The 25053-nt window shown below is 33.8% G+C and overlaps 1 protein-coding gene across 1 annotated transcript in view; it reads left to right on the forward strand.

Annotated features, from left to right (window-relative positions):
* Positions 1-18416, forward strand: part of LOC139692823 (chitin synthase chs-2-like) — a 68262-nt gene extending 49846 nt beyond the window's left edge. The window contains exons 18-25 of the mRNA XM_071591121.1: positions 953-1261; positions 4126-4370; positions 7229-7380; positions 8117-8277; positions 8718-8894; positions 9351-9518; positions 11486-11747; positions 18202-18416. Of these exons, the coding sequence (XP_071447222.1) occupies positions 953-1261; positions 4126-4370; positions 7229-7380; positions 8117-8277; positions 8718-8894; positions 9351-9518; positions 11486-11747; positions 18202-18416 (1689 nt within the window). The remainder of the gene's footprint in view (positions 1-952; positions 1262-4125; positions 4371-7228; positions 7381-8116; positions 8278-8717; positions 8895-9350; positions 9519-11485; positions 11748-18201) is intronic.
* The last annotated feature ends 6637 nt before the right edge of the window (positions 18417-25053 follow it).

Consider the following 25053-nt stretch of genomic DNA (forward strand, 5'->3'; position numbering starts at 1 on the left):
ATCAAGTTTTTGTTATAAGGTGATGTGAGTTGTTAACTGGCTTACTGACCTGTCATATTGGATCACAAGAAGAGAAAGAATCGAAGAAATGGAGATGAAGTATTTTAGCACCAAATTTTGAGAAAAAATAGGATGTGTAGGAATGTGATGGCTGTCCAAAATTGAAATTGTTCTTGCAAGATAAAGCTGTGGGAGAAAGTTATTGAAGCATAAATAATAATAAATGTAAATACTTCAAAACCAATGTGGATTTATGTCTAGAGAGTCAGTTATTGATGCAATGTTGGGCATCAAAACTTTAATTGGAAAATATTACAGGATCTGGAGAGAATTTGGGATTAATCAGAATTAGATAATTCAAAACGGAATACTCTGCATGTTAGTTTGTATGCAGAGATGATGGAACAACTGTGCTCATGAGAGTGCAAGAAGTAAATGCATTAGTTGAATTAAAATATTTCGGTTTGATGAGAGGGAACACCAAAAATATAGATGAAGTCATCAGGAAGAGAATTTTCACAGCTTTGGAATAAATGAAGACAAGTTACAGGTACCTCATGCAATAGGAGAGTACCTTTGAGGTTAAATGGTGCTGAATGTTGCTCAACCGCTGAAATTCTAGGGGGAAGAGGGAAAATAATTGCGTGAACTTCGTAATGGCAAAACAAGTGTGGATTTACAAACAGTTGTTCATGTCATTTTCTACAAATATGAAATGTTTATTTATGCTGTCAGTCCAATCAAACATGAGAAGTAGAAACTGAAAGTGGGAAATTCTTATATTCTTTGGTTAATAATTAAATTTTTCATTGTATTAATGGTGATGATTGTCAAAAGAAAATAGCCACTGTAAAAAAGAATCCATACCTATTGGCTACACACATTTTTGGAACTTACTACAGAAAAATTTGTCTCAATAAGAATTAATTATCTTAGTCAATTTCCTTTTCAGCTTTGGTCAGCTTTATTGATAAGCACAGTTTATGGACTTGTGATGATTGCTGTTTTGGTTGGAATAATGATGCAAATAGCAGAGGATGGACCCTTGGCACCATCATCACTGTTTCTTTTCATTGTAGCGGGAGAATTTATTATAACAGCATTATTACATCCAAAAGAATTTGGATGCTTACCGCATGGCATTACATATTATATCACTGTGCCTTCAATGTATCTCTTACTCATTATATATTCAGTGTTCAACATGAACAATGTTAGCTGGGGAACACGAGAAATAATATCACGGAGAAGGAAAAGAGAGGTAAGGAATATGTTTTCAAATAAATTTTCAAATTAAGGTAAAGAACATGTATGATACTATTAAGGGACTATATTCATCTGAACCAAGAATATTTGAAACCTAAAATTTAATTAAAAAATGATTCATAATTATATTTTGAATATTGTAAAAAATGAATTCTGCATTCTCGGGTTTCACTGCATTGTTGTTTAATGCTGACAACAGTTTTGCCAAAGTTGCATTTGGCATCTTCAGGTCGAAGATGAGGGACTCAGATTTTGGCCACCCTTATATGGGTGGTCCTGTCTAGTGGCTGTTCGCTGATTAGTCTGTTTCCAGAGAACTCTCTTCCTTTGTGTTGTTGAGATGGTAGCCTTCATCCCTGTTGAAACCCGGAGAACATCAACAAGGATGAAGGCTACCATCTCCACAACGCCTGGAAGAGAGTTCTCCGGAAATGGACCAATCAGCGAGCAGACACTACACAGAACCACCCATAAGAGGGTGGCCAAAATCTGAGTCCCTCATCTTCGACCTGAAGATGCTGAATGCAACTTTGGCAAAACTGTTGTCAGCATTAAACAACAACGCGGTGAAACCTAAGAATGCAGAATCCTTCAAACTACCGCTGTTAAAACCTACGCAGCCATATATTGTAAAAAAATGTGTTGTGATATATGATAAATTAAGACAAACTTTAAAATTACGATGTTTATAAACATTTACTTGATTGGAGTAAAATTATATTCCTTAAACGTTACCATGTTAAACAGTGTAAGTACTTGTGGGCCAGTGTCAATGTTTGTGGATAAGTAAATGGAATATTGCTCTGTCAAAAAACAAATACATATTATGTATTTCTATAGATAGTACTGATTGAATTTGGAATTGATTACGTGTAATCTCTTGAGCTATAGCTAGTTTATCTTTGTCCCATCTCCACTTAGGACTTTAAATGTCCTTATCATGACATGTGCCAGTTTGTGAAAAATCTCTCATCTTCCCATTTCACTATCATTTTTCACATGGAAAGCTGCCATTACATCCTTTTTCTTTAATTCTTTTACTTCATGGTAGAAGGAAAATTCTTCCTATTTTTCCAGAATGTTCCAACTACATCAGTTTTCCTTGCACACATTTTTCCAATTATGTCAGGACTACTTTAACACTCGTGTGGAGAAATAGTATAGCACTTTTCAACAAGATTCAAAGATTAGTAAATATGATTCTGCCATTATTTTTAAAATGTTTATATTCGCCACTGTTCATTGTGTCATTCCCAAGATGCACCAAAATTTAATGCATATTTTGATATACACTCTTGCAGGACAAAGAATTTTATACATTTTATGTGTCCATTCCACAGTAGTAGAGATTAATCAAAGGAAGTTGTATGCTTGGGAACAGAAAACTTCTCTTTAATGCATTGCAGCTAGAATTTAATGCATTGCAGCCATTATTTTTAAAATGTTTATATTCGCCACTGTTCATTGTGTCATTCCCAAGATGCACCAAAATTTAATGCATATTTTGATATACACTCTTGCAGGACAAAGAATTTTATACATTTTATGTGTCCATTCCACAGTAGTAGAGATTAATCAAAGGAAGTTGTATGCTTGGGAACAGAAAACTTCTCTTTAATGCATTGCAGCTACAATCTTAAAAAGTTTATTATTATAACATCCTGCAGGAACTGTTTAATTGTAAACAAAATATAAGCACTTAAAAAGGTGAACTCTATTCCCAGTGAGGGCCTTCCAAAAATATAGTGACAATACTGTCATATTTTGAAAAAAACATGGGATAGTCTGGGTTATGATTAATAAATAAGATACTATAAGATATTACGGATTCATTTTAGGAGATAATCAGCCGTATGTTTCATTTAAATAAGTTTTTTATATTTATGTAGGAACATCATATATTTTTGGACTCTATTGTGTCACATGTTCGAAATCATCAGTAATCAATGGTGTACGAAGTAAGGGGAAAATTTTCCTAGGGGTTATGTGTGGCATAATAAGGAAAAATATTCCAGAAAACTCTTGGGGCCAAATAATCTGAATTAGTGAGGGTTTGACAAACTTCATGACAAGGATACTCACACTCAGCCATGTGGTTCCCTCCTCGATTGAAACTTTATTTTAAGAACCGAGGTAAAATTTAGACTTTTCCCTTTTCATCAAACCATTCATCTAGCATCTATGGTGAACCAAACAAATGCCATGTACACTTTTATCACTTTGCGAGCACACTGTTTTGGTAATACTTCTCTTCTGGCTGTTTTCAATTTCAAGCCACAAAAATTTTTATTGCCAGGAAATTACTGCAATCTACTTTCAATTTACTTGCAGCATTAATTTATGCCACTCTCTTGTATTCACAAACCAGTCTGACACAAAATCTTTTATGTCATTTGGTATATCATAAGGAAACTTAATGGGTTTCTAAACTATTTACATTTATTTTTCATTGACATGCCAAATTATGGTAATATTGTTGCTGCATGCTCTTTCTTTCCTAGAATCATTTTGCTTTTCCAGTTGAAGTACATCATCCATATTTTAAAGTCACTTTTAAGAACAACAGCATAGAATAACTATAACATACCGTTGGCGCCACATGATTTTTTTCTTTTTATACACACCATTTTTTGTTTTCCTTTGGATACACTCCATTGCTTCATTCACCAGGAATCTTTTTCTGTTTCTGGCATTTCTATAGTAAATGTAGTATTCTTAACTCAAGTAATTTCTCCTACATTAAGTGCATCTATGTTATATTTTCCTTCAACCTGTAACTTTTTGATTTTTCATGCATTTTCCATTTGATTTTCACTTCCATTGTCTGAAAAATAATTTTACAAAAATTTCGGGCCATAGCTGGAAGAAGAGAAAAAGAAGAAAGCAAAAGAGGCTTTGAAGACAGGAAAAAAGAAATCCTTATTAGGATTTTTAGGACCAGCTGGTGGTAATGATGCTGGATCAATGGAGTTTTCATTAGCAGGACTGTTCAAGTGCATGCTTTGTACTCATGTAGATGATACCAAAGCAGAAGAGAAGAGAAGTTTGCTTCAAATTTCAGAATCTCTTGAAAGGCTTGGCAAGCGAATGGAGAATTTAGAAAGGTAGGTTTGTCTTAAGAGTAAAGTTCATATACTCATATAAAGGTATATTGTTATGATATGAGTTGTGAAAATATTTATTCCTTATTTCATACTACATTACCCAATGTGAAAGAGAAATAATCAAGGACTACTACAAAGTGTTGATTTTATCACCATTCATTTTAATGAAACTGCATGAATATTACACCTGAAAAGGTGGTAAAACACACCTATCAAGCTCTTGAAACAACTTCATCAAGAGCTATCTCTAGGAACATATTTCCCTTTTTACAGATAAAGTATGGAAAGTTGAATTCATTTTTTTCAATGTAGGTACATACATACTCATTAATACAACTATTTCTCACTATATCACACTCATTAAAATACAAAGAATAGCACATTTTAGGTTGACTATACATTCCAGAATGCTTAAGCACAAAATCTTCTAAAATTACTTCTTTCCAAACTATGTTGCTAATTTTTTTGTGGCACAGCTTTAATCTGGGATTGCCTTCTACTTGGGCAGATGTGATACTTTCTTCATATGTGCTGTATTTTAAAAACTGAAGAGTCAATTACCGATTACATTGCTATTAAAAGTGCAAAAGTATATCCAGAGAGACAAATGTAATGTATAAGCAATATTATTTTCTAGATTCCCAATGTTTTCTACTTTTATTCTGAGGAAAAGTTACCACTCCTACATTTTTCAATAGATTAATTCCCTTCATAATTTTCCTCAAATATTTTTTTCTTTTCATAATAATTGGTCATCAAATAAGGTTATATCTATGCTTGTATTTCATCAGGCTGTACTTCATGTGTTTAAAAAATTATGTTTATTTTTATTTGCAACATCAGACAAGCTGGGCTAAATGTATTAATAATTCCAACTGTGGACTTATCTTCTTTGAAACAATTGTAGTGCACTTGTAAAAAGTTAGCATAAAGTCACTGGGGTAAAAATGTTTTTTAATAATCCACATTTTTTTCTTGAATCATCCAAATTATTATTGATTTTTAGGAAGGCCTCATAATGAGTTTAAATATGCACATATATTTGAAATTCCTGGTTGTATGAAAAATTCAGGAGTAAAGATCACAGATAATTTTATTTACTACACAATGGCCAGTAAATAAATACCATTCTATTTTAGACTAAAGGTTTGGTGAGTAAATCAAAATTATTTCCCAAATAATTTTTTAGAGGAAAATGTTTTCAAAAATTCTAGAAACAACAAAAATTCTGGGGGTTGAAACCCCCCCAGTATTCCTGATCATTGTAAATATAATGAAGAATCACATTAATTGAATTCCATTGATTATGCCTAAATCAAAGAAGGAAAATTATGGAAAATGAAACAATTGACAAAGTATTATGTCTCAAAGTAAAGAAAAGGTATTTGACCGTATTTCCTCCACAATTTTCATGATCCTTTGCTGTTATTAGAGAAATCAAAATAAGGCTACACGATTCATTAACATATAGACACAACAGGAATTTCTGGTCTGATTTAAAAAATCTAGAGAAAATTTGAACCTGAAAGATTCCCCAGTATATGCTAAGGCCAAGAACACATCTGTTTTTGAACCAGGTTTTGACCACTGAATAGAGGAAAACCAGGCCATTGAAGTGGTCATTAGTCTTGGCTTGAGGAGTGACCTTAGTATTAAGTGTGGAATGCATTGATCTTATGGAAATGTCATTCAATTTTGAGTACTAGTGGTCATTAAAAGGAGCAGCTACTCAATAGGAGTGGCAGCAAAAAGAGATTTCACTGACATTTTTACCTCTGAAAAATTATTTACAAAACTGTTCATGTCCACCTGTAATGATTTAATGGATAAACTGGGGTAAGAAGTATGGCAGCAATAACCAAAGAGTAAAAATGTTATGTGCTCTTTGCAAACAAGATTTCTCAATGTTTTTCATTTGCTATCTCTTAGAAAGGCCACAAAAATTTTAATGGGAGTAAATATAATCCTTGTCATAAGCTGTGACCACTCTGGCATCTCATAGCTCAAAAAAATTATGTCATACTCTGGAGAAAACAAAATAGACAATATTAATAAGGGTAGAGAAAAAACTTTGCTATTCCACATAAATAGGTTTATTATATTACATGACTATGGTTTTAATGCTGCGCATCATCATCAGGTGATCTGATGTCAATACCTGATGATGATGCCCAGCATTGAAACCATAATCATGTAATATAATAAACCTATACATGTGGAATAGCAAAGTTTTTTCTCTACTCTCATCATGAAGCCATTTCACCTAGTTAAGCCTGACACTGTTATATTTAAACTATATTAATATTATAATTATTCTCTGCACCTGACTATATATGCCATGTAATAATTGCTGTGTTCTATACCAGTACTGACCTTGCAAGTTGAAATTGGTGTTCAATGAAACAGGAAAGCTGATGAATAACAGCGATTAAGAAATGTTTTTTCATGTTACTTACTCAGTATATACCATATTTTATGGTATATCCTGAGTAAGATAAACTTTTCAAGATGACCTCTCAAAAAATTTTCCCTGGGACTTGTTCGTGCTAATGAATCCTTCCAAAGTTTAATATTATCCCTGATGATCACTAAAATAGGGTAATTAAATCGAATTAGGTCAGCAGGCACTGACTCCTAAACAATTTGGTTGTTTTTATCATTACATGTAGTATTTTGACTGGTTTAAAGCACAATATATACGGTAAGGTGACATGAAAATGAAATAAATCCATTTTTCCCTAATATGCCCTACAGAAATGGGGATGTTTCTTATTATAAGTCAATATATCTTGTATACCATATAGTATTTTCTCTTTATACCAATGGCTAATTATGTTGTATATTTTTTCTTCTAAAAGGTTGATTGATCCACGTGGAAACAACTCTGGACGAAGGCGATCAGTTGTGAGTGTTGGGCCAAGTAGTTTCATGGGAACACTTGCTGAAGAAGACCCCAGCAAAATTAATGATGACATGAGCGTCAGTTCTGACAGTGGTAGTATGATTTCTGGTAAGATGATTTGTATCCCTGTTTAATCCTGTTATAAAATCATCCAGTTAGTCTGAGAGGATATGTAACTGGAAGTTAACAAGATAGATATAGATTTCAAATCTGGTCTCAGATGTATGTATTGGATTGCCATTTAATAAATTTTAGAGAGATTTTTCTCTCCCTTGGGAAGGAGAATGGAATAGCAGCTCGTCACCATAGCTATGCCAGCCATACCATTATCAGTAATGCATTTTATCTGTTATCAATGAAAATAAACCTTTTTTATCAATTCCAAAGCTAGTTGCTATGTCATGGTTGCTTGCTATGTCAGAATTTATTTATGGAACAGATTTCAAGTATTAAGACTTGTAACAATATTAGCTCATCCACATTACTTCCTGTAGCCATCATTCATTCAACAATTTGGAAATATTAGCCAAAGAAAAACTTAAAAAGAGTAACCTGCTGAAATCCTTTGGTGTAAGTAATGTGCTTCTTAATATGTACAATTATGCCCTAATTATGGTACCTCAGTTCTCCTCTTTCTTTGAAAAAATTGCAGGGATATATATTATACTGAATCATAAAATACTGCTAAAAATGGGTCACAGCAGAGATTTTTGGGATTGCATTGTGTTTAATTTGTAATTATAATGCAAAAGGTATAACATTAAGTAAATATCAGAGATGACTTTAAAGTTGTCATTATAATGAATTGATCCCTGAAATTTATTAACTAATGATATAATTCCAGAACCTAAAATTGAGCGTGATGATCTAGTCTATCCATACTGGATTGAAGATCCAGATTTAAAGAATGGTGATGTAGAGTTCCTGTCTAGAGATGAAGTGATATTTTGGAAAGACCTGATAGATGCATACTTGTATCCAATTGCTGAGACTGATGATGAGAAGGTTTGTATCATAAATTACACAATTATTGATCTAAGACTTCTCCTTTATTTAATTTATGCTGAAGTACCTAGCTTTTAAGGTCTGTTTGATATTTTCCAGCTCACTTCTATTAAATACCAATTAGCATCCTAAATTCTCTTTCACTTCATACCTTAAAATGCTAACTAGAGAAAAAAATGGAACTTTGAACATAAATATTCTCCAGTCATTTAAAACTCCAAAAGCCACTTCAGAATATAGCAAGTCAGTAACGTTTTAAAAGAAATGATAAAACACCATCAGCTTCTAACTTTCAATTCCATTTTTACTGTAAGTTGTTTGCACTATCATACTTTAACTGAAATTGAAGTTATTTTCAGAATAGCCGCGCCTCATATAGTAACTACCTATATAATTTACAGACTACTTAATCATTTTATTTTCACATTTCTTTATTACAGAAAAAAATTGCTGAAGACTTAAAGCAGCTTCGAGACAAATCCGTTTTCGCATTTTTCATGTTGAATGCCTTTTTTGTTGTAATAGTGTTTCTGCTTCAACTGCACCGAGATCTTCTTCATGTTACATGGCCATTAGGAGTGAAGAATAACATTACATACATTCCGGAACAGCATGAGGTAAAGTAAAATCTCAATGGGTCACTAAAATTATTAATTTTTCTTCAGTAAGTCTCTGTCTTATTGCTCTTTCAATGTTTCTAATGCACATAGTAGATTCACTTTCCCCATTCAAATTTACAAATATTTTAACTGAGAAAAACTTTTGATAAATGTGGACCCTGAACCAGAGACTAATTGGCCCAATGCATGATGCTTTACCCACCTAATCATCTCCACATTGAGAAAATGGATAAGAGTTACGCCTTTTATTCTGCCCAAGATGCTACTGGCTTATTTTTATCTAATCTGGGAGAATGGAGTCCAAGACCAAAACACATTTTGGCTCATAAAAAACTGAAGCATCTTTTTATTTTGCATTTTTATTGAAAATCAATTTCAAAATTCATCAATCAATTATAAATTTTCCAAAATTCTGTATTTTTCATTTACATGGCTGCTGTAACACTCAAAAAGGTCAACATCTCCAAAGGATATTTGAAACTTGAGCCGATTGGATTGGTTTTCGTGTTTTTCTTTGGCCTTATTTTGGTCATTCAGTTTATTGCCATGTTGATTCATCGCATGGGAACATTTTCACATATCCTGGCCTCGACAGAATTAAGCTGTTACTTTACTCAAAAGGTAAGCTGTTATCTAGAATTAAAGCAAAAAGTGAGCTGTAATGTTAAAAACAGTATAAAGTTCAAACATGATCACGGAGTTCCTTATATTGAAATGCCCTAACTGTAGAAAGTGAACTCTTGACTTGAAAATCTAGCTAACATGATACCTGCATGAGTAATGTGCAACTTTCTTAAAAGATAGTTCACATGAATCATAAATTTTATCATCACCAATTGCATAATGAGTTTTACTTTGCTCCTTAGACATGATAGAGTATGATACTATACGTGGTATGATTTTCTTCTATACTCTGCATCATGAAGTATGACGCAGGGAACAAATATATGAATAAATATATGCAATTACAGTAAAACCTTTTTTCTGGATATCTGAGATTTCAGTCTGGTGTGGTTAACCCACTGCCTCTTTTGTAGGTTCATCTTTTTTATTGCCATGATATATCTGTTCTTGATAAGGCACCATATTTGTCTTACCAAGTTGCACTGGGGACTGCATTGTAATTAAAAATTCTTTACTATATTGCTTATTATTGCCGCTGCACCATATTCATCATACTATACCATTTCAAACTACATGGTATCTCCTTCTTTTTATCCTAATTCTAATGAAGTAATAGAATATTTAATTAGTACAGCAAAAAGAATTTCTGCTATGGTCCTTCCAGCCGTCTTGAATTCTTTAAGGATGATTTAGATGGCCTTCATTTAATTCATTAAATGAAGAACACAATGCATTTTTCCACTGTTCTTTATTTTGGTACTATTAGTTTCAATGCTAAAGTGTCATCATCAGGTACAAATTAGTCAAGTTGCGGTCCATTTGCGTACCATTTTTTTGTGGGAAGGGTTGGGTGAGAGGGAGGAAGGAGAGGGATGGAAGAGCAGGGGTTGTGATCTGCATTGATGGGTAAGAGGAGAGGGATGTTAAGCATCAGGGAAGGCAATTAGAGGGGTTTAAAGTGGTGGGGGGGGGAGGGTAGTTAAGTCTTTCCACGAAGGAAAGGGATGCTTCCAGGATTGGGGAGAGGTATTCAAACAATAAATCGTTGACCAAATGACCCTTTTTCATATTCTTTCTGATTTCTAGCTCTCCCCACTTGTCCATCACCCTTCCTTTGTCCATTTGGTGTATCAGTTCCGGGTTGAAATTGCTCCCATGTTTTTCTTCCCACAGATTCTTGGCAAAGTAAGATTGCGTGAGGTCACGTTTCCAAAATAAAGAACAGTGGAAATATACATTGTGTTCTTCATTTAATGAACATGAACTGCCACAAAGCTGAGCCAGAAACCATTGAATACACAAGGCCTTGAATATCTGCTCAATGTTGTGACATACCGCTGTGATAATTTGCACTGTATTTTTTCAAATATAGTGTACCCTTTGCATTGATTACCCTCAGTTTCTGAAACATAAGAGTTAGAAAAAATTTTGAATAAGTGTTTAACTCCTTACTTGAATATTTGAAAGAGATTACAACAAGTTTTATTAAAAAAGTAAAACCTCTATTACTACGTTATATACTTCAATCATGGCTATTTACTTTATGGTGCAAGGCTATAGAAATGTTTTAAGTATCTAAGTTTAAAAATTAAAGGATAAATTAGATAACTTTCCTTAATTTCCCTAATTTATTGTCCCAGCAAGCTTATGCTATCTCAATATGTGAATTAAATGTTTTCTTGAGATTTTTTACTACGTATCATTACATTTTTCTTACATTTTCTTATGAAACTGATTGATCCAAAAAATTTGCATTTTGAAATAGGATTTGCAATAATGAGTTTTTGTGACAAAAATAATTATATTTCACCTCTGTTTATGTAATTTTCGGCCATTAATTTATCTATAAAATTATATTTGCATAGACCTCCACAATTCCCACTGTCCATCCTACATGTATGAATGAATGGCAGTGTCTGTAATAATGAATCTTTTTATTCTGAGAATGTTTCTCTGTTTTGCAGGTGGAAAATGTAAATGATGATGCCATTTCATATAAAGAAGCTTTAGCTATAACACGCAAAATTCAACAATTGAAAGAGTCAGATAATGATTTAGACCATGATCCCAAAAAAGCCAAAAAGAAGAAAAAGCTAGAAAGGTATAATGTAGGTCAGAGAAAAACTGTGGATAGGCTACAGAAGAAGATGAGCAAGGCACAACAAATAGTTTCACATGCCACAGCTTTCAGGGAACGCATTAATTCAATCAGACCTGATACTTTTGGTAAGCTCATATTTTTTTTTAGAGATAACTTATACAAAATGTCTTCACAAGTTGTAATTCAAGGAATGCAGCTTATTTTAGACATAGTTTAGTTTTACCAATCCAATTCCGAAATAGTTCTTTCCAAGACTCTTGTAGGTGCCATAAGTCAAACTCATATTCCATGCCATCATAATTCATGCCATTTCAAGTGTATGAAGTTGAAATTTATGGTAATAAAGCTTATTCCAGCAAGAACGGTGAAAATGGGTCCCAGTTCTAACATTTTTCTATGAAATCATTTAGTGGCATTAGTTGAAAAAATAATGGTTTCTTTGGAGTACTACTGTTACAGTAAAAAATATTTGTCTAAAGGTTTGAACCAGGGATTTGACCCTTGATATGAACTCATTAAATACTTGCCTTTGCTTCAAGTATTAGCTCCTGAATTCCCAATTTGCATATGGGTAGAGGTAATACCCTTTTCATTCACTGTCATACCCATTTACTTTTATCATTACCTTTCCCTGTAATGAAAATAATATCACCATCAGTTATAAGCCGGAAGGAATTTTGCTGAGCAGTTTCCCCACATGTTGTCTAGAGCCTGGATCTTGTCTAGTTTTCAACATGCCAAGGCAAATGAATGAAATAATGAATTTGTGAGTAGTTCATCATTAGGATAGGCAATTCAAGTAAGGATATTTCCCAATTTGGAGACTTTTCTAATGTGAACAGTCAGACCTAATGATGAACAAATTGTAATAATTTATTTACACTTCAGCATGTTATAAACTAGGTTCTATTGTTGTAATGCATATTTCAACTATTTATCTAATTATCCAATAGGAAAATAGTCTTTAAGGGTTGTTCATCCCCCAGCCTAGATATGGCTGACAGAGGGGAAGGGCCATCCCAATTCTCAACTTCATGAATAAAAATTACTTGATGAAAATATCAGATCAGATTTCAATGAGTCAGCCATCCTATCAGTGTGGTGAAAGCTTATATTCAGTCTTATAACCTAAATCAGTGTAATAACCAATACCCTTACATTTTGCCTTAATTCTTAGGATATTACCTCATTTGATTTATTTAGAAAAAATATTGCAAAATGAGATAGAGGGGTATTTTTTTAAGGAACAGCAATATTAAGTATGTGATTGGAAAGGAACAAAACTCACAGTTTATCCTAATCTTACAAATTGACCCCAGAATATTCACCAAAAATCCACCATTACTCATATGCAAGAAGGAAGTCAAAAAAAATGGAAAGTAATGATTAATAAGTCTGTTCTTTGTTATGGTGAATTAGGCAAATGCCAATGTTCAAATGCAATTCACTCTTTTCCATTTTTTTAGGGTTAGCATAATCATTAAACATTGCCAATTATTATCATAAGTGCCAGCTGTTACCTTTCCAATAATTGAATATTTCATTTCATTTTCAGAGTCTATAAGTCGTAACCTATCAGTGCGACGCAGTACATTACATGGTATACAGAGAGCACAAAGTATAATCCGAGAAGAAACTGAACGTCGGAAATCATTAACTGGAGGCAAGTTTAATTATTAATTTATAGCAGATTTTCAAAAAATTTATTGACAAAAATTAGACTCTTTTTATCAGGGATGTTCAAAACATGATATTTTATTCCAATTATTCAAATATTAAACAATTCTCAATTAAGATTACTGATTAATTTTTAAATCAAGTAAATATTTTTCTTCTTAGGCTCATTTTTGCTTTGTAATTTGCTAACTATGGTAATTTGCATTTCAGAGAATAGATATAAATGGATTTGATTTTGGATTCATTGGGAGATTTAAAAAAGATATTATTCAGTTCATGGTTCAATCTATTAGGTATTGTAGCTTCAGTATGTACAAAGTTAAAAACATTATCATAGCTCCAAGAAAAAACTTATGGCTCACTGGATGTCCACATGAGAATTAGGGTAAATTTGGATTAACTGGATGGACACTCCAGTATCCATAAGCTTGGAGAATAAGCCATTAGTAGTCCTTACAATTACCACTTGAAAGTATGACACTATTTATCATCAAATCTTTTAAATTTGACTGCAATGCTTATGGTATAATTTTTTTTGACTATTTAGCTCTTTTATATAAAATTTTAAATATACAATCACACACTCCAAATGCAGTAATACTCTAAGGTTCATTTGAAGTTGCATTTTCAGAACTTTGTTATATACAAGGGTTTAAGAGAACTAAAATTCTAGAATAACTAATGCCATGGTATGAAAATGAACTATGTAGTTTGAATTGGTATTATGAATCCTTCATTAATCAATAATAAGGACTTTATATGTTCTGTTCATACAAAATAAGAGGCAAAATGTAAATGTCTACTTACTCTCCATCTTCTATGAAAAGAGATAAATGCTTGGTGGGTGATTTTATTGCACATAGACCTTCAAATCATACTGAATTATATGTTTCATTCCTGTGTCAGCTGTTTTGGGTAGCATATAAAAGTCTGGCCTACTATAACTATTATTTTTATTTGAAGAAAGTTATATTTCACAAATTAATAAGTGCACCAAACTTAGTTGTATGTTGTTTGAGCAAATGAGCAAAACTCAACATAATAGCACAAATAGCTTGAATAGGCTGATGAATTTTAGTTGACAAGCAAGCATATATACGTTCCACTTAAGTTCTTGAAATGAACCTTTATTGACTCAATTTGATAGGCTATAATTATAAATGATTCATTTTGAAATGAAAACTAGCAATGAAGATTCACATAAGCTTATAGAAAAAATTGCAAAGATATTGTTGACACTGTGATATCCTAATAGCATCAGGAAGGCATAGATATAATTATAGTGGAGATAGGCATGCAAAAATCCCATTGGATGGAGGGAGAAACTATTAAATCATTGATCATGATCTGACTATAAATTGTGATGCATAAAAAATTATTACAAAACAGCATATTAAAATCTACGAGTAACCTATTATTATTTACATATATACTAATGACAAAATATACTTAATTTTATAAACTGGTTTGTGTGATTATAGAGGGAAGAATGGAGGGAGCATCTCCATGTCAAAAACAGAGCATGACAAATACAAAACAATATCTTGTAAATTAATTCACTAAGACGAAATAACTTCATGGAGTTCCTGCACTTTAATAAATTGATATCTTAAAGTAGGGCAATTTGGGATAGCATAGATAGATCTCTTTAGAGAGATGTATGATTTATAATTTAACTCCCATAACTGTATAAGGATATTCAGCCTAAGTATATTTGTGCCAGTGATTTGTAAAATGGAGGAATTATAGGAATTTTTTAAAACATTTATATTTTTGGAGGTAACACCTCGCCCACTACAGCTTCACTGACAATACCATGGGAATTTGTGAGAACATTCTTTGGTAGTAAATTTACCATGTTAGCAAATCCATTCCTTTTGGTTCTGATTATAAATTTATTATCAACTTAATTGGGCGAGGTTGGGACTAATAGTCCCTTCTTCCATCTAACCCTACATTACAGACATTTGACGACAATCACATACAACCAAGCCCTAAATGGAGGGAAATCCACCTAGGTGGGAATCGAACCCACGACCTCTGGGTTGGTAGGCGAGGACGTTACCCCGCCGCCACCGAGGCCGGCGGCGGGGTAACGTCCTCGCGGGATTAGTACTCAGTTAACATGTTTCAATTACCTATTTTACACATTTAATGAAAGACCAAAATTAAAATTAAGCAAGTATACTGCCTACTGACAAAATCAATTTTTTTTAATGAAACTCTCTCATAAAAATATATCTAGGAGTACATTAAATGATATATATTATTTTATTAAAGATCTGTGAAAATTGATTATAATTTGCATTTATAAAAATAACCACAAACATATGCATGCCCTATTATTTTGTGACATCACCTGAATACTCATTTTGTGATATTTGTTTAGAAAAATTCTACTACCCTTGCTATCAACAAAAAATGAAAAGATAATCTATTCTTTTATAAATATTCTAATCACCATGTATTCAATGTGTTATAATCATAAGAAAAAAGCATAATGTTTCAATGTATGTACAAGAACAGTGGTTCAACCGTCCGGTCCATAACCAAACTTTCACCATTGGTTCTATAACCAGGTACCCACCTACGGTGAGTCGTAGTACTGGAAGTCTTACTCATATCCATTATACCGTGCAGCAATGGGGATTAGCTCCAAAACCTTTGGATAATGCTTAATATTAACATTATAAGCCAACAGAGCACCTGACAATCGATGAGCAACTTTTTGCGTACCGGGGTCAAACTAAATTTACTCAATATTCCATCAAAGGCAGCCTAGTATGGAATTAAAGTATCGTGAATATATGATGCTGAAAATTCGTATCCACTTGCTAGACAGCTTTCCACTAGAAAATTGAGTGCCAGGCATGAGAAAAACAGTGAGAGAGTTGTCAAAGACTTGGTGGCACCATACAAAGGATTCCATAGAAATATTACAATGGATAATTACTTCACTCCTCTGCCATTGGCAAAATGTTTACTATCATGGGGTTTAACTATTGTTGGCACTTCAAAGAAAAATAAGCCATGCATTCCACCGGCAATGGTTGTATCAAAAATACAAGAAGAGTTTTGGCTTTCATGGAAAAGTAGCCATGTGCAGTTATGTGCCAAAAAACCAGACAGTAATTTTACCATCATCAATGTATCAGGACGCAAAGATTAGTGATGGTGCCCAGAAAAAACCCGAAATTATTGAATTTTATAATTGGTCAAAAGCTTGAACGGACACGATGCTTGGTAGATACGATATACTATAAAAAGATCAACTTGTAGGTGGCCTCTAGCATTTTTCTACAATATTCTCAATATCGTCTGCCTTGCAGCATATATTCTTTATTATGAGAATAATAAATTGATCTCGAAAAAAACTTATGAACGACATTTTATTGGCAACTGGGCTGAGATCTCCCTTTGTCAAAATTCATTCAAATAATGCACAAATCATGAGGCATTTCATAACAAAAGTGGCGATTGGAAGTTTTTTGGGTCAAGCCATAAATCCATATGCACAGCTAACAGCCGAGAAACCTCAGACACAGTTAGAGTCAACCGGAAGGAAAAAGATTCCTGGTACATGCCATATTTGTCTCCAGAGAAAATCCAAAAAACATCGCTAAACTTGAAAGTCATGTTCAGTATGTGAGTTCCCTGTTTTGTGATGAACATTGTATTACAACCACAAATGTGAGGAGTGAGGGAAATAAATAAACGTTTGCAATTTATAATAATTAAATGCTATTTTTTTTATGGAACTGTGTTATTTCTTTAAAAAAATAATGAAAATGAAAAAAATGGAATGATGTTTTTTTACCTGCTATCTTTACTATTGATTATAATAAAAATTGTTTAAATTAAGGAAATTACAAACGATATTTTTGTTTATTTATTTGAAAGTTTAATTACATAAACACCTTGATGAAAGTGTCTCTTTAGTGTGTATAAACCCACCTTTCATACACAGAGACCTTAGTGGGTACCCGGGTACCAGGTCATGACGGAGGGCGGTATTAAGTTTGATAGTTAATAACTGATATTGAATCATTGATTGCAAAAAAATTTATAAAGAATTACTATGAAACTACTTCAATTTTGGGGATCCAGGCAGTCATACAATTTTTTTTAAGGGAAAGTCAATTAATTCTATCTGCAAAGTTGAAATGGATACCCTGGTACCCAGTTATAGACTAAACGTTTAACCTAATTCTGTATATTTATAGCTTCATAAAATATGATTGGGGCAATGAAAAGTGTCTGTTTTGGCAATTTAATACCACGTTGTGAGCATCCTAAATCAATGGAATAATGGGAAGCTAATCATAGTTCACAAAACTTTCGAGAACTCTCCCAAGCCCTCCAGCATTCAAGAAGGAAAAATATTAGTGTAGGGAGAAAATAGGAGCAAAAGCATTGAAAATATTTCAAGTATAAATTGATGGACTAAAATTAGCTCTAATCACTTCAAAAAGAATGGGGTAGGAATTTAATGGAACCTAAATCATTTATGTCTAATTTCCACTAGAACAACTATTCATTCAATGTTAGTACCTGGATTATGACATAGAAAAAACTTGGCCCATGAAATCCAACTTGGCATATTTGCTGAGAAATTTAAAAATTACTTCTCCATTGAACTATTTCATTGATATCAATATTTAGGTTTTAGGAAAATTATGTAAGCTAAAATATTGATATCTCTGAAAGGCATGAATTGTCTGACTTTGCCTCTATACTCCAGCATCTAATTTGGTGAAATCATTTATGAGTGTTTTCGTGGGATATTCTTGTCATGGATCTGGGGTAATGTAAAAATGTTCCTAGAAAATCAATGATGAACATAAACAATGCATAAAATAATTTTTATCTGACATATTGTTATCCATATTCTTTTTTCTTAAGGTGGTTTAGGTCTCCCCGTAAATCGTTCATCCACAAATGGAAACAGCTTCAGTGACCAAAGCAATCAGTCTTTTGATGAAATAAAAGAGGAAAAAGGATTCAGAAATGATATTTACAGTTCTCAAGAATCACCTCGATTTATGAGTCGACAGCATCCTCGGAAGTCTGTGCAATTTAAAGATGGCATGGATTTGGAAAAAAACAGTGATGTGTAACTTTGAAATCCATAGTTCAATTCTCTGAGTCCCTCTCCAAATACTTAATCCAAAGTTTAATTGACTCATGAAACCAAACTGATTGTGACTTTCACCCATTTTTACCTGGCAAGGGCTACTTAATATTGGTCTTATTCGGCTTATACTTGCCAGGAAGCTTATCTGGTGCCTCATAACTTTTATAATTTGCATATATAAGTTAAATATGTTATAATATATTGTGTTGTGCTTTTATTCTGTATTTAATGAATCTAAAGTATGGTTTTTCTAAGGAGAATGCCTCAATTTATTTATTCTGTTTGATTAACTAAATAAAGTAATACTCTTTTCAAATAATTTGTCTTATTGATTGTGCTTATGGTTAAGATCTCAAGCCAGTTATTTTTCATAAGTGAGAAATTAGCACAAATAACTTTTCTTGTATCAAAATATATGATTCCTAATAAATGTTTTTCATTGTATAATACCAGATAAAACAAGTCAAAAAAAAGATTATAGGTATTCCTTGACAACAATAGGGGTTACATTCCTGGACACATCTGCTGTTGACGAAACTGCAGTAAACAAACCTCTAAGGATATGGGAAATCAGAGATAAGATTTCATGGTCCATATTGCTGTGGAATAAGTTCCCTAGCATTTACTTTTATAACTCACGTAGACTTCATGAAAGTTAAAGCTGAAATGTCCTAGCCCCTTGTATATGATGGCTGACAGCAACATCAAAAAAGTTGAAGGGAGGAAGCACCAATGTCAATATTAAAATTCTGTTCATGAATGCACTTGCTTGGTTACTACTGTGATTGTAGGAATGACTTTGAATGGCAGAAGTTCATGGGCATTTTCTAGCATAAGTACATTTATTATCACATTATTCTACTGCAAAATTTAAAAGCATTAAAATATATTTTTGAGATGGCCAGTTTTTCATTTAATTCTTAGGCGATTTTTTCACAGAATCTCAGACTTTGAATAATCCACAGTGGTACCCACATCCACAGTTCCATTACTTTGGAACTGCTAGGCTTCCTTTCTTAGATGACCATTTCTTTCAATTAATTTTATGAAATTAACAGGAAACTGGAAATAACATTATCTTCCAAAGCCCCTTCACCAGAAATCTTCATGTTATGGGTCTTATATCCCTTCTAAAAATTATCATGCAATCACTTTCTTGCATTGCTCTCAGATTTACTGCTCTTTGCTCTAAAAAATTCTCACTTGATGGAATAGTGTTTGTAAATTGACATGAATTTTCTCTCCTACAGTCAGACTGTTGATTTCTGTTTAGTGTTTGATATAATTAATGATATCCTTATTTTTGAAATTGACAGTTATATGACTATTCCTTATGACAGTCATTGGGAACTCATTTTTTTTTCAATTTGCCCTCCAACAGGAGTACCTAATTCCTTTTGTTAATTGTATCTCACTTTGAAAATCCCCACATATTTTCCTTTTTTTTAAACTATTTCAGGAAAATAAACCTAAAGCCAAGGAATGAAAAAACGGAGCTTTTAGCAAGTGTACAACTTTTAGCTAAGAAGTGCTCCCAACCACCAGAGGAAGTATAAGCATTTTTCAGGAACTCAGCTGCCTCTTAGTTCAGAGACATTTGTCCTCCCTTGAGGAATGTATTCTTATGCAGCCAAAGGTGGATTTTGTGCGATCCCCTCATCTGAAGGTAAAGTAGAAATTTACTTTAACTCTTTCCTTACTCTTTGTCCTAATGCATTTGAACACTAAAATAATGGTTTTTCATATTTAAAGTTTGGCTAAAAAGTTTAATAAAATTCAATACGGCCTGTTATAGAATGGTTAAGTCAAAAAAGAAATGTAGCTTGTGATAAATAAATTTTCTTTGCAATTTCTTGGACAGAACCATAGATACATGTGGTGTGGTACTTTTGTGCGGTGATTAAACACTTGTATTTAAAAGCTTAACACCGAAAGAGATCTAATCCAAGTTGGATGAAGTTCATGACACATCTGCTCCTGTATTTGTGACTGTTTACAATTGGGTAGGGGTGTTTAAACGTAGCGTTACATTCACAAATGATGAACTTCGGTCATGATGCCCAGTGAAAGTAACTTCCCCTGAAATGATTGCCAACATCTACGATATGGTTTAGAGTGATCGACGAATCAAAATTTGCACAATAGCTTAGGCCACAGATATATCATAAGGTCCAGTGTTCTTAATTTTGCACGAAATATGATGTGTGCAAAAATCTCGGCAAGATGGGTGCCGCGCTTGCTCTCAGTGGAGAATAGACCTACTTTTTGGACGGCTTAAAAAAGTTAAAAGAAGAAACTCTTGGCAAAGTTTGTCGAGCAAACAGGAGATTGTGTTGAAAAAAAAATACTCTACCCAAAATGATGTTTTCTATTTTTTTCTAAGGACTTATTGAACGACCCCCCAATATGAGGAAATACCTCACAAACGATTGGCGTAGTCTTCAAACATTGGTTATGCATTAGCGAGAGTTGTGTTAAACAAAGCCATATTGGACAAGGGAACACTTCAATCTGTATTGTCACAAACGGTCCTCTTACTTATCTCAAACTTACTTCGCCTGCAAATTTCGCTCATTTTTTAAAAATATCCTCAAAATGTAAAGTTCATTCTATGAAATAATTGGAGGAGTGTTTTTCTTTTTAAGAGAGAAAATGGTTTTTAAACTTTATTGTATTAAACAGGTATTTCTTCAGTGCAACCATACAAGTACTTCTCACTACACATGTAGATCTGAGGGCAGAATCAGTTTATACAGACGAGAGATGCCATTTTCGATCTAAACTTAACACCATAGATAATTATGATCCCTGAAGTTTTTAAAAACAATCAATTGTTAAAAAATTTTGATGTTAACAAGAGAGAAAAGTTTCTTTGACTATTTTCGGCAGAGATTCATTTACGTCGATTCACGGGGAAATTTCTCATTTCGCAAAAGGGAATTCATCGCAAACAGTAAACACGGAAAAGATCGCTATATTTTTTATTCAAGGCAAGTCAAAGGTAAGTTACTATGTTAGAAAGACGCTCATTACCTGTGGCGGCAGATTTGAGTGATTTACTTGTCTTGTAAATACACCTCGGTAACCCTCGGTCGAGTCCATGAGCACCCAACATAACTTTCAAGATGCCCGAGACACATAAAACATCAATTTGTCATCGTGAACAGTCGTACATTTACCGTTCATTGCCGCGCGCTTCAGTCATCCGGTGCGCGTTAGGGCACTGCGGACCCTTTTCGTTCTCATTCCGAATCAGTAACTACATGTGTTATAATGTTTCACTCCTCTTTCTGTACCAAAAGTTTACCCTTTGAGAATTTTTTGTTCGTCCAGTTTTCCTTCAATGGGCTAGCAACAAACAAATGCCGCGAATTTCTTTTGGTTTGGCAAATAAATCTATGGGTAGGAACCATATGAAAACAAGCCCACAGCAGCGCCTGCACCAAAGTGAGGCCAGGGAGGGAGTGGTGCATTTAAAGTGATTGTACCACGTTATCTCTAACGCGGAGAGCAATGGGAAACCGAAAAATTCTTTTCGCAAACAATCACGATGGACACATGCGTTACAATGAATCCCGCCTATCAACCCAGAGGAACATTTGTCGTCCGGAGATATGGGAGGGAGAAGTCCCCATCGTCATCATACGAAATCCTAGCAGAGTGAAATTGGTAGCATCAGAAAAGAATACTCGTGAGCTCCGAATCTGCTAGAATAGTGACTTGTATTGTATCGAAGTTGAGGTAAGAGAGATTTAAAAATCAAATTGAGAGTGGAAATACGGGTATTCTGGTGCTGTGCGAAGTGAGATGGAAAGATAGGTTGGAGTGATGTTTACTTACAGCTGAGGGGGTGAGGTAGAGATAATAGTAGAACAATCATATTTGTTCTTATTCGGATGTATATGCCAACAAGTAATCTTATGAAGAAATATATGGAAGGTATATGCTGTATACACGATCAAAGTACATGTATCCTTGGAGGGAAACACAGGATGTTGATGGGGGATTGGAATACAGTTGCGGATGAAGGGAGAGATGGGAATAAGGTAGGGGAGCACGGTTTAGGAAAAAGAAACGACCCGGGAGGAAGACAAGAGTTTTGTGGAATGGTTTCATTGTAACTAATAGGTACCTTATTTAAAGACCACAATAGATGTGTGAGGAAAATAACGGAGTATTAAAAGTTGGGTACAGATTACATTATGGTTAACCAAAGGTTTAAGAGAAGTGTAATCAACTCTAAGTTTCCAGAAATCGGATTTAGATTCAGGTCATAATTTAGTGAGCATGTAGCGTAAAATGCAAGTGAATAAAAAAGAAAAGAAGCATAATAAAATGGAATATGGAGGACTACCAGAAGGCATTTGACGAAACCCGTGTGAGGTCAAGGAGAAAAGGACAGAATAAGAAAGATGGGGAATCTAGAGAGACGGATTAACAAAGCCCAATACTTGAAAGAACAGGGATAGTAAATAGGAAAAGGATGAGGAAATCATCGATTGTAGAAGAGAAAGAAATTTAAGGAGGCTAGGATAAAATAAATAAGAAGAAATTACAGAGTTGAATAATGAACTGAGTAGATATACCGGGGTCCAAATAGGGCAATGCATGGGAACCAATCGGCGACGTTTCCTGCTAACGCCATAGAGCCTCTTTTACCCAATTCCCATCCTCTCCTCCGCGTTGGTGAACCTTAGATCTGTCTATGACTACGAAATATTGGGAAACTAACGCTTGTAGAAAGTAAAAATAGGATAGACGAGCAATAGAGAAATAGTTCACCAAGATGGAGGTTGAAGCAACAGATTCCCATAAAAACAAGAATTATCACGAAACCTTGCGATTAGCTCCGGCTGTCAAGACTGATTAATATGTAGAAATCGACACAATCAGTAGAAAATGAACTTTGAGATTGGATTATGGAATATTTGGGCCTTCATCAGGCCCGGCTCATAAATAACTCTATAAATGAATTAAAAATATAATGAAGAAGTTAATATCGCTGCCATACCGGAAGCCGAGCGTACTAGAAATGGAAAGAGAGACACCTAAAAAACATGAAGTGCGTGCTGCGTTCATATAAATGCTGACTTTAAATCCTACCTAATAAATTTTAATCTTTTCGGGAAGAGACAGAGGTTCCGAAGGTTGAGAATAGGGCTCAAATTCTTCAACATTTCCATCAAGAACCCCTATGGTCCCAATGAGGACAAAGAGAGTGAATTCAAGGCAGCCATCTTCCAACAATTTGAGCAGATATAATCGTGTAATTCCTCCCTAAAGAATGACATTAAAACTCTGCTTGGAGGTATAAATGCCAAGTTAGAAAGAAAAAAGGAGCGTTTTGTAACTACGTATAGGTGGTTGAAAACAGTTAAACGGTAAAATATTTCGCTGCCGGTTAATATATAGTCTTTCGTATAACCTATTTTCAAATCGAAATATACATAAAACAACGTGGTTATCATCAGACGGACTAACAACTTATCAAATCGATCACCTGCGGATAGACAAGAGAAATGTCGCGAGCGTCTTTTTTAATAGAGTTACAAGAAGGGTGGCATGTGAAGCAGCCCACCGACTCCTAAAAGCCAAATTCATGTACAGAATTAACAAATAAAAACTACAGCAAAGCTGAACCTGGACAACCTGAAAAAGAAAGAAACTTAAAACAAATTCGAAGAGCAGCTAGTTTAGCATTTAAGGGATAACCAAAAAAAAGTTGAAGACGGATGGAATAGATTAAAAACGGTATCCCTAAGCACAGTAAAGAAATGCTTTGGACTGAAAATACGCCTACACAAGGAAATATAATTGACGAGGGAAGTAAGGAAGACATTGACCTTAGGAACAGTAAATTTAGGAAATTAATTCCGAGAAGAACTCGTGCATTGAAAAAAAGATTTGATAAAGCCAAGCGGAAGGCATATAGAATACGTATGGGGAAAAAATATGCTTAGAAAATGAGCAGTTAATAAAAATAGAAGGTATATTTTAAAATAATTGCCCAGGATATTGCTCTCTCCCTACGGTCGTATTTGTTCGACCGAAGGTAAGGGCAGGTTTTATTAATTGACGGTGCCATATTTTATTACCCGATCTATTAATAGTTTTTTATCGTAACTCTGCAAGGTAATGAGAATGAAAAGTGCTGAAAACTGTCTCCTCTTGCAGTTTATTATTAAAGTCATATATTGTTATAAATCTCTTTACTTTCGTTAAAACTATTCCTCATTTGATCAAAATGCACGAGTATTAGCGACAGTTAACGTTTCTGCGATTACAGCAAAACAAGCACTAACGATCCGCATAGAAGCGATAGTTCATTAGTTTGTGGCGTGATATGAGAAACACAATGTAAAATAGATTCTGAAAATAGGTATTTGAAAACGATTCAATCTTCATCGATCTCAATCGAAATTTCAATCTTCTCACTATCCGAGGGAATGGTGATATTGGAGTAAGAAGACGGGCTGAACTCCTGTTGCCTCCTCCCTCTCCATTGCCGGCATAGGTAAAAGTAAACATCTTCACTAGTTCTTTGGGGTGGATAATAACACAAACATTATTCATCACAATATTCATGCCGCATATAAGTAGCTATTAGAGATGTTTATCAA

The sequence above is a fragment of the Hetaerina americana genome, unplaced genomic scaffold (assembly GCF_022747635.1).
Source record: "Hetaerina americana unplaced genomic scaffold, ioHetAmer1.1.p SCAF_42, whole genome shotgun sequence".
NCBI classification, from domain to species: Eukaryota; Metazoa; Arthropoda; class Insecta; order Odonata; family Calopterygidae; genus Hetaerina; species Hetaerina americana.